Source organism: Anoplophora glabripennis, unplaced genomic scaffold, assembly GCF_000390285.2.
Source record: "Anoplophora glabripennis isolate ALB-LARVAE unplaced genomic scaffold, Agla_2.0 scaffold719, whole genome shotgun sequence".
Classification (NCBI taxonomy): domain Eukaryota; kingdom Metazoa; phylum Arthropoda; class Insecta; order Coleoptera; family Cerambycidae; genus Anoplophora; species Anoplophora glabripennis.
In genome coordinates, this window is record NW_019416803.1 from 149,336 (window position 1) to 165,249 (window position 15,914).

The 15,914-nt window shown below is 32.9% G+C and overlaps 1 protein-coding gene across 2 annotated transcripts in view; it reads right to left on the reverse strand.

Moving 5' to 3' along the window:
- The window catches only part of LOC108913639 (vacuolar protein sorting-associated protein 13), a 108,843-nt gene that overhangs the window by 89,294 nt on the left and 3,635 nt on the right, over positions 1 to 15,914 (reverse strand). For both annotated transcript variants that reach the window (XM_018719214.2, XM_018719215.2), the window contains 2 exons: positions 11,500 to 11,885; positions 4,637 to 4,838 (listed from right to left, as the gene is read on the reverse strand). In XM_018719214.2, coding sequence (XP_018574730.1) covers positions 4,637 to 4,838; positions 11,500 to 11,885 — 588 coding nt within the window. The remainder of the gene's footprint in view (positions 1 to 4,636; positions 4,839 to 11,499; positions 11,886 to 15,914) is intronic.

The following is a 15,914-nucleotide window of genomic DNA, read 5'->3' on the forward strand; positions in this document are numbered from 1 at the left end:
TAGATACTCCCTTACAAAGAAATGGTATATGTAAAGATTACAACTTGGATAATTTAAATATAGGGAGGGACCATCAGCTTGAATGAAATAATAAATGCAATAAAATCGCTGAAACCACAGACTTCAATAGGTATAGATGGATTACCTTCATACTTTTTTAAAGCGTATGCTGACATTATTGCATTACCATTGCAAACTATATTCAACAGAGCATTGAAGGCCAAAAAATTTCCAGACTTCTTTAAGATAGGGCGAATAACGCCTGTACACAAATCAGGAAACACTAGTCTGATTACAAACACACACAAATATTGTTAGAAGAACAACATGGCTTTTTAAAGAAAAGATCTACCGCTATTAATTTATGTACGTTCAGTGCCAACATTACAAAAAATTTATATAATTTCCAGATTGATACTGTTTATACTGACTTGGCGAAGGCCTTTGACAGAGTCAACCATAACATACTATTATGGAAATTGAACTCTTATTCTTTTAGCGTAGATTTGATACAGTTTATTAGAACTTATCTGACTGATCGTATAAACTTTGTGAAATTTAACAGTGCAGAATCTGAAACTTTTGTGTCAACTTCCGGTGTGCCTCAAGGGTCCATATTGGGACCACTGCTTTTTATCTTATTTATAAATGACATCTCTGATTATATAAAGCATGCAAAGTTTTTACTCTATGCAGATGACTTGAAGATGTACCTTAACATAACATGTTGGGATGATGTTGCAAAATTGCAAAGTGATGTCATAGCTGTTTCTGAGTTTTGTAAAGATAACGACCTAGCTTTAAATGATGCAAAATGTAAACTGGTATCATATACACAGAAGAAATACCCTATATTGGGAGAATATATGGTGAATGGTGTTGAGATAGAGCCTCTAAATAGAATCAGGGACAAAGGTGTAATTTTTAGCAAAAATTTTACATTTAATGAGCATATTACAAGTTTAACAGCTGAATGTTACAGGAAGCTCGGTTTTGTTCTTAGCACTAGCCAAGAGTTTAAATCTAACACAGTTATAAGGCTATTCAATACATTTGTAAGATCAAAACTGGAGTATTGCAGTGTGATTTGGAACCCACAAGCTACCAGTAACAAGGACACAATAGAGAAAATACAGAAGAAGCTTTTGAGGTCAATATATGTTAAAGAGTATGGAGTGTACCCCTTCATGGTATCATATGAACATCAACGAGCAGAGTTTGGCGTGACCTCTTTGGATAGGAGAAGAGAAAAGGCTCAGATTTTGTTCGCTTATAATATTTTACATAGTAATATTGTTGTCCCCGATTTGTTGGCGTCTATTAATATTATTGTACCCGATATGAGAATGCGAACTAGATATAGACATTTTAAAATATTTAATATTAATTCACCCCTAGAACAGTGTCTGTTTACGGTGAATAATTTGTTAAGAATATATGACATTGATATTTTTAAAATAAGTCGGATTAAGCTACTGTCATACTTATGATACTTATACGATTGGGTGTTTTATGTACATTTTAACTGACATTTTTTTGTTTCCTTTCTTTGTTCTCTTTTTACATTGTATTTTGCATGTGTCTGGTTGTTTATACATTATTTTTAACTGGTTTTTAATATTAGCTAACATTTCTCAACTGTATACATGTAACTGGACTGTCCCTTTGTCTGTATGTATGCAGTATAAATAAATAAATAAATAAATTTAGCTCCTAGGATTAAAAGTGAATACTTTTGTTGCTAAGATACCATTTTTTTTTTCAGTAAGGAAAATGTCAACTTTAGAGACTTCCGACAGTCAAACAATGTCATAGTTTTTATATAAGGTGATAATTTTTTTTTAAACATTAGAACAAGTAGATTCGTAGGGATAGTAGATCCACATCCCGGATAATCTGTGCACTAGACAATCCACACATAGTTGATTGAGGTTCTACTGTATAATATCATATTTTTTCCAAGTAAATATTCTTAAATTTAGGAGAGGAAAAAGCTTTTTCATTTTTGTCATGCCAATGTGTTACATCCTATATATTGGGTGCATGGACAGTAGTGCATTTGGGAAAAATAAATTATTTACGATCAAAAGTGATAAAGTAAAAAAAAATAAAGTAGAAACTTATATGGTGAAAAGCTATTTTCGAAGAATTTAATAATTAGTGGCTGTAATTAATAGGGTTCAAACTAATTAACCATTAATGTTGATTATTCTGGTTTGTTGTATACTTACTTATTTTCTTTGGTTCTGGTATTTCATTTTCGGGAATATTAGGGGTAATGCCATACCACCAATCATACCAAGATTGTTTCTTTGCAGTACCTAGGATAGGTATGAGTTACTAAGGCATGGAATTTTATAATACAGTCCTGAAGGGTGTCGTATCTAGTACTTAAGATTTTAGTCAATTGTATAAGGAACTCTAGATATCCCCAAGTAATACTTGGGAACATTATTAGGGGGGCGACGGTGACGATTTTCTTTAGGAAACGGCAAATCTCATGAAAAAATATAGAAAAATAAAGAAGACAATACTAATATTACCGTTAGTTCTGAAGAAGTAATCATAAAAAATTAGGATGAATAAAAACACAAAGATTTGTAAAATAGTCATATACAATTTTCCCTCAATTGAATAAGGCACAATAAAATTCGAGAACGGAAGGGAAAAGCAGAAGATAATTTCCTGAAAATGTCTTGACAGCTGTCCATTATAGAAACTGCCACTATAACAGGAGTTGTAACAGAGTCGTACTTAGTTCACTCTTAATTTACATTTCAGTTGTTTACTAGACGTTCATAACAATAGTCCATGCATTTTGTATGACTGCACAAACCACAGAAAGATGTAATCTTCATGTGTACTTAAACAACAACCAGAATTTATTCCAAAACAATTGGAGTGTATACAGCACCCAAACTGGAGAATGCACCTCAGGTTGTTTATTCACAAAAATCTGTGCTGGAGTTTTTGTTATTTGTTTTTATAATAGAATGCTGTCTAGTGCTCAGTAATGTACCTGCCATATTTTGAATAAGATAAATTATTTGTTTAAATTGTTTTGTAGTAAACTTTAATTAAATTGGCACAATGTACGATACTTTAGTACCGTTCTTTCCAGTTTTGGGTCATTTTTTCAAATTATTTAGTTAATTAGTTAGTGTAGCGCAATTTATTAGTTTTTTAAAACTTACATAAATTCACTAACACGTTAAAATTAGATCCGCTGCAAAATTTCGAACATCTGTTACAAAAACAGCAGATATGCAAATTACCTTTTGTGACTTCCTTGCAACTGCTAAATAAAATATCCCAGAAATGCTGTTTACATTTATTAGTCAACCAGTTTATGGTTTTTTATTTGTTGTATGTTTTTTTAATTAATGTCTACAATAAATTTACAAAATTTCCCTTCAAAGAAAATAGCATTTCTAAACACTATTAGTTGCTACGCTATTACTCAGTAGATAGATAGAGTTCTTGCCTCAATCTTTGATGTATGAGGCATATCCACAAATTAAGAATACTGAGACTCTGATACTCTGTGGTTTTTGTTTTCAAAAAAGTTGCAACACTGTATTTAAGGCCAAGGTGTTGGGAGCAGAAAGCATGCTCATTTGTCTCAGTCAGTTGAGAACTGTTGTAGTGGCATGTTGAAATGAGTGCTGCTCTTGCAAAGAGAAAAATGCCGTTCCAGATTTTTAACCAAATTAAAACTATTTATGGGAATTGTGTGATTGTGATAAATCGTACTAATGTGTACAAGTGTCCTGAGTGTAAAGCTGCCAGAACGAATGTTCATGATGAACAAAATAGAAAAAACTGTGGGATTCTCCTCATTGACTTTTTTTTGCCTTGGGGGTCAAACAATTAATGCTGCACGGTACTGTGAAACCTTGGAAACACTATTGAAAGTGATACCGAACAAAAGGGGAATGTTAATGAAAGGAGTGTGCTTGTTACATGACATTATCACACAGCCAACGTCACAACTTTTGGATTCATTCCATTGGACGCTCATAGCCCTGATGTGGCGCTTTCTAATTCTCATCTTTTTACTTCTCTAAAGGTGTTTATGGGTGGAAAAAGGTTTTCTACCGACAATGAGGTCCACCAACAGTGCCGTTAAACAATGAACCCGAGAGGCGGCGGGAGATTTTTTTGACAAAGTGCATTGAGGTTGAAGGCGACTACTTCGAAAAATAGTATTTGATATAAGTTCTTCGTAAATATACTCCCTTTCCATTTTTAAAAAAATCGAGTACTCTTACTTCGTGGATATGCCTCATATTACATTTGTTTAGAGCCATTGTACCCGTTGGGAAAATATATAAGGTCTCCATCCCTCATGAAAATAAGTTAAGTGGAAGAGCAAATTTTGTATTTAAACTTCAAAAAGTGATTATCAATATTAGTTATGAACAATAAATTGAATACGATTCTGTTACGAGCTGTATGTCTACGAACTGCAGAAATACAGGGTTTTAATTTTTCACTTTAATATTTCTTCGAGACACTTGAAAATACCACAGGAAACATTCGAACTTTGGAAAAGCCTCAGAAATTAAACAATAAGTTCACAAGCACCGACATCTGGTCTAATAAAACGATAATATGAAAAAAAAAAATAACTTACGCAAAACAGCACTGGTGCTATCCTCATCCTGTTGACTGGACGATCCTTTCCAAATCCATCCGAACCAACCCTTATCCTGTTTGGCTTCAATCTGTTGCAAACGCTGTAACTCGATTTCGATCTGCTGTCGTATTATAACGATGCTGGTTACATCTAAAATTTTTTCGCAATTTTCTATTTCTTGCTTCTCATCTCCTTTAATCTAAAGAGGGAATACTTTTATATTTACGAACACCTCTGAATAGCGCATACCTTTACATAATGGACAATTTAGTTCTCACAGGATTTTACAAAGCGGTTCTCTTAATATGCACTCTTATATGAAATGGAAGCGGACACTATATTTTTCAAGACATGAAAATATTATGTAAAATTACTGTTAGTAATGGACAGGCAAGACGGCATCGGGTTAGTGTATATATCTATTACTGTTCGTTTTATTCAGTCAAACCAGCAGTACACTTGTTTTTCTCGACCAACCAGGTATACACATAAAATAAATTTTATTTCATGGCAATACATAACCAATGCAAAATTAGCTACATTAAGAGAATTAGATATGGCGGATGTGTAGTCATGTAAGTACTGTAAGCAAGCTTGATATTCAGTGTATGTTATTTCGCTGACATGTAAACTATTTTTTTTCTAGTGTTAAAACATGTCGAGATTCATGCCAAAAAAGGAATATTTGTGGAGAACTGCACTACTTTATTCAAAAGAAATCTGCAGAAAGCGCACAGAATTCTGGTTGGAACTTACGGCGACCAAGCTGTTGCAAACAACACGCAGAGATTGACTTAGACGCTTTAAAAATGATGATGTTGATATTGAAGATAAAGAACACACTGGAAAGGTGATTTTGCAGGATGACAACATTCAGCCACATGTTGCAATACCAGTGGAAACCTACTTGAAAACGCTTAAATGGGAAGTCCTACATACCCGCCATTTTGACCAGACATTGCCCCTTCCGATTATCACTTGTTCCGATCGATGGCACATAGTCTGGCTCAGCAGCACTTCCATTCTTATGAAGATGCCAAAAAATGGGAAGATGGGAAAAAGTAGTGGCTAGCGATGGACAATACTTTCAGTGACATGTTTTTTATTAATTTTCTTAAATACATAAAAAACAGGGAGAACTTATTCAACATCCCATTATATATTTTGCCTCAGTTTGTAGTCTTCAAAAGATATTTTTAATGTAGATAAAAGAGGCATTTTTTCGTATACAACATACAAAAACATTTGTGTTAAGAAATGATAGGATTGAAACATGGAAGGAGATAAGGAAAAACTGTTAGATGTTGGTAAAAGTAAAACGCCCATATGATTTAAAGCCAGGGGCGGATCCAGAGACGGTTTCTACATTTTTTATCCCAAAAAAAAAAACGAGTGAAGAAACAGAAACATTGATGGTACATGCTCATCAAAGCTAGGCCCATTAACTGATCCTACACCAATGTAGATCTCAGCCAAGATTTCAGTCTCTGGAGACAAGAAAATGTTCTTTCGCCATTTTACAGAGAGTGGTAGTGTTGCCAGTACTTTGAGAAGGAAATAAATATGCAGAAAACAAATTTCATCACATGAATTTAACAATTCGAAAGCACTTGTGGGCCAATATTAGGTTCTTCCTCCATCTTACATCTCCATAGCACTTATTCAGTGACAATTAATCATTTTAAAATTTTTTTCGGACCATATGGCGGGAGTAATCGCCCTCATCGTCACCCCTGTGGATCCACACCTGTTTAAAACAGATGTGGATAAATTAAAATAGATTGAAACTTCAAGCATGGATGACTTTAGATATTAAATCACCATGATTAAAAAACTTTGATATCCTGATGAAGAGAGGAAAGAGAAATGTAGTCTTATTTCTAAATAAACTTCTCTAAATATTTCGTTCGAAAATGGGAAACTGATTTTCCTTCCTCTAAATACTACCTTGCATCATTAAGGGCCCCACAAACATCATTCAATTCGCACAAATTGGGTTGCAGGAATCTGCACAAACGTACCAGGCATGTAGTGTGTGGAGAAAAAATCAATCAAAAAAGATCAAAATCTGGTTCGGTTAGATACCTTGCCTTTCTTAGTTCACACGAATGGAACTAAGTCTGTGGGGCCCTTTAAACTTTAAAGTCATTTCAAAAACAAACATGTGTGTTAAAAGACTTTATGTATTAACAAATCACAAAAGAGTCGACAGAAGGGGGAAAAAAACACTACAGTAGTCAACGTATTAATATGGATTCCAGTGGCTTGGACAAAAATTACCACCTGTAATGTTAAAAAACTGTTTCCTAAAATGTAGAATCAATCTGACAGTGATACAAGTGAATGTGATATACAGGTAGATGATATTAAATTTAAGGACATATTGAATGATTGTTGACGATTTAATAACTGAAAAATTCAAATGTCTCTATTTATTGTATTGATGAAATCAGTGATCAAATCGAAACTGAAATTGAAGATGAGCAACTAGTAAATATTATTTCAAGGATTTTAACACCGCTAAAAATATTTCTCAAGCTTTACTTGTGAATGTGAATCAGAAATATTTAACAAAATAAAAAAAACAAAACAAATGACAACTAAAAATTATTTCAAATAAGCTGTAGATCTTTCGTAGATTATACATGTCTGTATTCTCAAATGCCTTATAAGTTTCTAAGGAGATTACTGTCAAAGCTGAGGTGGTCTCCTGTTAACTACTGAATAATATGATTATTCCTGCTAGAGACTCGGCCACTAATCTCAGGGTTCAGTTCATGATTCTTTTTGAGGTTTCTTGTGTAGAGAAACTCTAAGATTGGAAACAACTTATTTATGCACACATAAATATATAAACATAAAAATATATATAACATAATATAAATAACAATGCTGTTGATAAATAATAACAAAGCTAGTTTAGTTATTGTTAAACGATACCATATCTAACAAATAAACACGTAAATAAGCTATTCTCTAGCGGTGCGTCTACCCACTTCGATTGCCAAGTGGAGACTGCTACTGCTCTTCGCTGCTTCGCTCTCCCTGTCCACTACCCGGTACGCCGGTCTACCCCTCGCCCGCCTACTAGCACTGGAGCGCGCATACCCATTTAAGTCACTGCACTACCGAACCACCACAAAGCTTAATATGATTTACTGTTTTTCTTCCGTGGACATACATACATAAATATTTTTAATTAGATAATTAGTTTAAGCCATTTATTGAATTCATTTTGATAATAATTATGTAATATGCTTTATTTCAATATTAATATATTAAATAAAATGAAGTCTGCCCTTTTTTCATTATCTTTTACCTCCATTTCTGCATAACAGATATGTTAGCAAATCAGAACAGGGTTGATAGACAACCCCTACTTTCTAAATCATGGTGACACGAGATCTTGGTCGAACTCGATGCGCAGCCTCGCCGCGGATAGGATCGCCGAGCAGTAATCGACAGATATTGATTAGAACGACAATTCTGTACTAATGAATTATTAGTAAATTGTCAAAGTGGTTGTTGTGTATAATTTGGGGTGAATTTTAGTCTTTTTTAACAGATATATACAGGGTGTCCCATAATTAGAGGGCAATACTTTAGCAGTAGATTCTACAATCAAAAATAAGATTAATTTTTCCTATAAACAAGGGTCGAAAAATGCTTCCTAAGAGAGCTACGCCACCCTGAGAGGGGCCTCAGTAGATCATATTATTCAAAATATTTCTAAAATCAGTTAACCTATCATTATGAATTTTGGTACGTTGGACATTCAATGAATGTTCTAACGAACTACATGAAAACTGTTTAAAAATTTTAGTCAGGCAGGGGGGCCCACAGATAACAGGCGCACACAATATTTTGCATCTCAATATTTTCAAATTTAAACATCAAACTATGATAGATATGTTTTTCACAAAAAAAATGTACTCTTGATTTACTTCGATAAAATGCTTCGTTTTTGAGAAAAATTGATTTTTAAGTTTATTACATAATCTCAAGAATGGAAGAGGATTACATGAATAGGTAGGTAGGCCATGAAAACAAACGTTTGTTTACTTGAATTAATTTGACAGATTATTAAACTTAAATTTTTGCTTTCACTTTACGGTGCTGTATTGGATATTAAGTAAAATCTAAAGAAAAAATGCAGAATTTTAATAATAATTTTAATAGACATTAATTTTGTGCATGGACTTTGTAATGGGAGAGCACTAGTGGCACCAAGAGAACACCAACAGAGATACTTAACTCAAATCGAAGGCAACCTGGATGTAGAATACTTTTTACGGTTCATAGACAATAGGCCCATTCAGTGATATATAATTTTAAACTTTTTCTTTCATTTTCTGATAGTATTTAACCACCTAAATATATCTTAAAAAAATTAGGTCAATAGGATTAATAATAAGTGATATATTTAATTCTGAATTTGTAAGACCCTTAAAAAGGTCAACACTGCGAGTGAACAGCTAATGACGTCACGATACCGGCCACTCGGCGATCAAGTCGCGAGCAGTCGGAGAGATGTGTAGATATTTGCTATACTTTTACCTATATTATCAATATCTATATTTTTAAGTGTATAAATAGAGAGTGTATAAGAGATATACAGGTACATATATAAGGTCTTGTTGAAATTCATTTTTCACACAACATATTTACTTATTATAAACATAGAATGTCTTGGAATATCTAAATACATTTACGGGAACGTTTAGATGGGGTAGAATTTTTTTTCGACATAAATTTGAAAATTCTGCTCTAAATGTTTAAATAATAATATTTATAACCCCTTAGACAGGCAACCAAAGAAAAACGAGGGTTGTTCTGAGTTGCTTATAGGTCCCTCTCGCCGACGTATTTCGAAATTTTTGTGAACGGGTACGTTTAGGTGGATTTATTTTTTCTGTATAAATTTTAAAATTCTGCTCTAAATGTTGAAATAATAATATTTACAAAACCCTAGACGGGCAACCAAAGAAAAACGAGAATGGTTCTTAGTTGCTTATAGGTCCCTCTTGCCGACGTATTTCCAATTTTTTGTGAACACGAACATTTAGATAGGGTAGAATTTTTTTTCCGGCATAAAGTTGAAAATTGTGCTCTAAATGTTCAAATAATAATATTTTACAACCCCCTAGACGTGCAACCAAAGAAAAACGGAGGTGGTATTGAGTTGCATACTGTGGCTGGGGAAACCGGGAAACACAAACTTTTCATTTTTCAGTAATGAAATAAATATTTTATTCAGAGTCGATCCTGAGGTACTTTTGCAGCCTGGAACTATTCAATATTTGCACAATCCTCGGTTTCGACCCATTTAGACATAAAAACAATGATTAACGAAACTGCCAAGCGAACCACACACCGTATGTATTAACACAGAATGGGATGAGAGCGAGCGGAGTGTTCTGCCAGTCGCTCGTACCGGTATTATGACGTCAGGCAATGGTTGCTCAACGTTTTTCGGCGCTCTGTTTTCATTAATTTATTTCACACATTTCTCGTTGAAACAAAAAATTGATTTTTGGCATACTAACTAATTAAAGGGTAAACTTTTGAAATATGCAATAAAAATTTTTTACTTAATGGGCCTATTAACGGAAAATGGATCTTTTAGAAAACTGCCTGGTCAAGAAAGACCACCAAATAATTTTGAAAATACCTTAAATCAATTTGATGATAATTCTAATATTTTCAAATGTAAAGACCAAACTATGATAGAAATTGGTTTTTTACAAAAAAAATGGACTAGATTTGCTTTGATAAAATGCTTCATTTTAGAAAAATATCTATTTAGATTTAGAAGTTATATCTCATTATATCTCGTTATATCTTCATTTCAAACTACAAATTTAGAAACCGTTCTTGCATCATTCAAATCACACTGACTGTTGGCATTCACGCATTCGTAGTAAAAATAGTTAGCAAACTATCAGTAATTTACAAAAAGAAACAAACCTAACATGCACAGTAGTCAACTGAAGTTTTGTAATAAATCAGATAATAAAGAAATTACTAAAAATTAAAAAACACGTTACAATAATTGCTCAAAATAAATGCAGCTCTACGCCTTATTCCATGAGAAGCACAAAGAATTTCAAATTCATTGTTCCTTAGCGTATTAGAGGCCACATTTATTTTTTCTAATAATTCTTCTCTAGTATCTATTTCAGTGTTATAAACGATACTATTTAAATGTCCCCATAAGTAATAATCTTGAGGATTAAGGTCAGGTGAACGAGGTGGCCAAGTAACGGGACATCTTGGTCCAATCCACCTTTCTGGAAAATATTCGTTCAACCAGTTTTTCACATTCTTACAATTATGAGCTGGAGCTCCATCGTTCTGAAAGTACATGTTTCCTCTAATATTGGGAGGTACATCTTCGAATAAATAAAAAAATTCATTTTGTAAAAAATTTAAATAAGCTTCACTGTTTAGCCGACTTGGAATTGCAAGAGGTTCAATTAATTGAAACCTAAAATGAGAGCTTTGGATTAGCTTTAATACACGTTTTAATAATCGATTTTTCTCAAACAAAGCATTTTAACGAAGTAAATCAAGAGTACATTTTTTTTGTGGAAAGCTCATATCTATCATAGCTTGATGTCTAAATTTGAAAATACTGACATGCTAAATGCGTAGCTCCCTTAGGAAGCATTTTTCGATCAATGCTTATAGGAAAAAATAATCTTATTTTTGATCTTAGAATCTACTGCTAAAGTATTGCACACTAATTATGGGACATTCTGTATACCGCACATTTTAGGATTCTCACTGAGTGTCCATTATTAAAAGGTTATACTATACAAAGAAAATCTTACAAGATAAGCTGTCAAAATTACACCTACCGCTTTCTTCAGTTGTTTCTTATACAAGCCGCTGTACTGACGGCACTTATTCCGATAGCCGAGAATGTTCTCCCAGTTCCAATTTCTTCTCCTTCGTCTAACCTCTTCCTCTAAGACACACTTATAAGCAAAATGCCACCATTCCTTATAGTGCCCCCTATATTCCGAAAGGTTAGGTCTGTATTTGCGGTAAGGGACACCCCTGTTCATCCAGCCCAAAGAATCGGTCAACGCAATTATATCACGGTACTGGAATTTGCTTATTCCAATGAATAGTTTTCCCATATCCAGGTTTAGCTGGATTTTAGGGATGGAATATTCTGGGCTGTCACTTTCCGGTTTTTGATTCATCCGTAGTCTGGCAGATGCGTTGATTGGACCCAGAACTTCAAATAAAAATGACTTATTATTGTGGTTTACCTATTATTTATGTTATCTATTATGAAAAGCAAAGCAGTCTGCTGTGCTATTTCTAGTCTATTCCATTGCCCTGTTTCAGTGAATCTTCGTCTGTGGCAGCACACTACAGGATTTTTGGCGAATTACTTTGTTTAGCACAGATTAAGAGAAAATAAAAACATCACATAGATAGTCGCCATAGAAACAATTACTATAAAATTAGTAATGAATAATCTGATATATTAGTTGATAAAATCAGTGTCAAGCTTTTAACATCTGAGGTACCTACCAAAGAAAGCAACAGATGATGCTATGAAACTGGAAAATGTAAATTTTCAAATGCTTTGTGTATTTAAATGGCAGATGCCAGAATGTCAAGTGTGTACATTTTAGAAAAAGCAAAATTGGGCAAAATATTTTATTTATTTTAGAAATTTATTTTTAAAATATTAATTTAGTATAAAATGTATCTAAATCATTCTAATAAAATATAAAATTTATATTCAAATTTAATATTCCAAAATTATTTTTAATACAGTTCTATAAAATCGATTATTTTTTATGTAAAATAAATTTACCAGAAAGTTACTAACAAGGGGTAAACCAAAATTCCAAATTTTGTTCATACCCATTTTGCAAAATATGTGTAATATAAGTTATATTAGAACATAAATTAGAAGCAACAGAATTGGTTCTAATTTACTGGCCAATTCTGATGAATTTTTAGTAACTTTTAATGTGAATGCAATAGTACCATTCATAATCCTACAACTTTGATACGTGTTTATGCAGATACGTTAGTCTGACAAAATTTATGTATAACAGATTTCTAAAAGTTGATATCCTTAAATTCGGTCAGCAAATTGGCTAATTTATTGTAAAACAGATTTTAAAACTATTTTTATGTCAAGATTAAAAATTAAATAAACAAAATCGTCAAATTAGATTATAAAAAATGTTTCTGGATAACTTGGTCTATAAATGCCCAGACAGCAACACAGACAAAGAAATCAGCAAAGCTAATGAAAAAAAAAAAAACAGATCCACATAAAGAACCCTTTATAAAATATGCTGTATCGATATATACAGGGTGTTCCAGATAGACCTTCAATTAGACGTTTCTGGAAAACTACACGTACTGGAATTCTGAAAATTTATGTATGGGGGTTTCTCCTAATGTTATATCGATTAAAAATATTGGCGTTGTCGTGGAACTTCCGGTTCTACCGGAAGTAGACGTCAACTCGCTTATTTCAAATGGAATGTACTATTTTTTATTTAATTTTTGGATTCTACATCGAATTTTAAGGTAAGTTTCATAACCTTACTTTATCCTTAAACTCGATAGTTTTTGAAATATTTTGACAGCGAGAAAAGGAGCAGGTTACTGTACATAATAAATATTCCAAAAGGAATTTATCTCGCAATTATAAGTTTGTCATTGACAATAATGAGAAACAAATTTGCAAAACGATGTTCTTAAATACGTTTGCAATTTCTGAAACAGTTGTAATCGCCGCATTGCAAAAAATGTGTGAAGGTGGTACTGTAGAACGGGGCAGAAGAGGAAAACACAACACTAGACCGCATAAGAACCCGGATGATCTAATAAAAAACATTATGGAACACATAAAACATTTTCCACTTATGCCTTTTCATTATACAAGAAAAAACTCAAAACGAATGTACTTGGAAGAAGGTTTGAGTATTTCACGAATGCACAGAATGTATTTAGAATATGCAAAACAACAAAAATGGGATGCAGTAGCTACACTCAGATAATACAAAGATACTCTTAATTCGAAATTTAATATAGCTTTTTTTTAGCCAAAAAAGATCAGTGTTCCGTGTGTAGTGCCTATAAGAATACAGATCCCAAGAGAACAGAAAAAATGGAAGATGATTATATTAATCATAATTTAAACAAAATCGCGGTTCCAAATCTGAAAGAAATTGATAAAGAATTGTCGAAAATTGATAAATCTCTAATAACAGCTTGCTTTGATTTGCAGAAGGTGTTAGTAACACTCAAGTCAGAAGTCAGCGATTTTTATTATAAAAGTAAAATCGCAACATACAACTTTACAATTTATGATTTAGGCAGCAATCAAGGCTATTGCTATGTATGATGCTTATACATCAATGACTTTGGATTTGGAAATAACACACAGTTTTTTTGAAATTGGCCATACGCAGAATGAAAATGACAGCATGCATGCTGTGATTGAAGTTGCAAAAAAACGTCACTTTGCTATATACACTCCTGATAGTCCTGACCAGTGGATTAGTTTAAAAAAAATGGCCAAAGTTACTGCCCCACAGTATGAAGTAAAAGAAATGTCTCAAGAAGATTTTGTAACTTTTAAACCAATGGTAAAGAAACAAAACTGGAAAAAAGATATTACTGGAGAGGCTGTAAAAATCAGCAAAATCAGAGAAAACCACTGCGATCCAAAGTCTCCCAATAAAGTATTTTTTGTGTATAATTTTGGAGAAAATCGTAAAGAACTAGACTTACAAACAAAAAACACACGCAAACGCGAAGAATATCAATTTCCAAGATTGTATCAAGGTTTGCTGCCAATTGATGGTAAAAAATTAAGCGGTCTTTTAGGTCTGTGTAAGGCTAATTTGATACCACCGATGTATCATGGATTTTACAACTCCCTTCGGCCTGCTAGTAAGACTGACCACAAGGAAGAAAGTAATATTGACCAAGAAGATGACTCTGACTGTCAATCGTAATAAATTTTCCTTTTATAACATTATTGACTATTAACAATAATTTTTTTATCTAAAAATAGAAATTTTTCTGTACCTAATTTGTGTACCAAGTTGTTTCTCAATAAAAATTTTGTTGACGAAAACTGTAGTAATTCATTCAAAATCCATTTTTTCTTATCCTAAATTATTTTATTTAGACATCAATAATTAATTAAAACCTAAATAATAATTACTTTGTTAAAGAAGAACGATTTAGCTCTTGTAATAAAAAAAATAACGAACATTATTATTTTCTTAACTATTCAAATGCAATTATTTCAGTATAACCAAATTTGAGATACAACAGTTTTCCTTGGGAGAGTCGATATGCACCCTAATAACAGACAAAACCAAATAGGCCCCGATTTTGATTTTTCCCGACGGCCCCTGAAAGAGCCAGACCGGGCCTGTTTAGCAGATTTGCTGTCATTGCTGTAAAGCGAGTTTGTCGATTTTCCAAGTGTTTTCAATAACAATGGCACACTCTGGGTACACAGACGACGACTTTTTAAATTTAATTATCATTTACGGGGAGTGTAATAGAATTGTTAGTAGAACATTGTTCTGAGAATGGAAAGTTTCTCCCGAAACATGATAAAAGTAAGACATCAGTGGACAACGAAGAAAATGATGTAAATGTATTGGCATTTTTCACCGCTTATCCACAGGCGTCAATTAGAGATGCATAATAAATTCACGTCTATCAATAGGAACTATTCACAGAATAGTGAAGAAGCATAAATGGAAGCCATTTTCATTTATGTTAATACACCATTTGCAACCTGACGATGTCCAGAGTGTGCCATTGTTACTGAAAACACTTTAATGACACTTGGTGACATTTAAATGTTTTTCCACAGCCAACCTACAGCTAACTGTCGGATTATATTCGTCTCTGTATTTATGTTCAAATATCTCAAAATCGGTGGGATTTAGGTATAGGGAATGCTTATACCAATGGAAAGAGAATTAACAGGTGCATCTACTGGAATTATAAAACACAGGGTATTCTATTTAAAATAAGCGAGTTATTAAACTTTCAATTTGACACAATTGGTCCGAGTTTTTTAGACGCCCTGTGTAACATGCACCAACTTTCGAATATTCCAGATATTTGGACACGTTTTGGTATTGACCATCTAAAATTTCAGCTTCCTATCTTAAAAATTGAAGGAGATAGAACCGATTAAGTGTAGGTATGTTTTTTTCAAAAATTTTGAAAAAGTCAAAATATTTCAAAAACTATTGAGTTT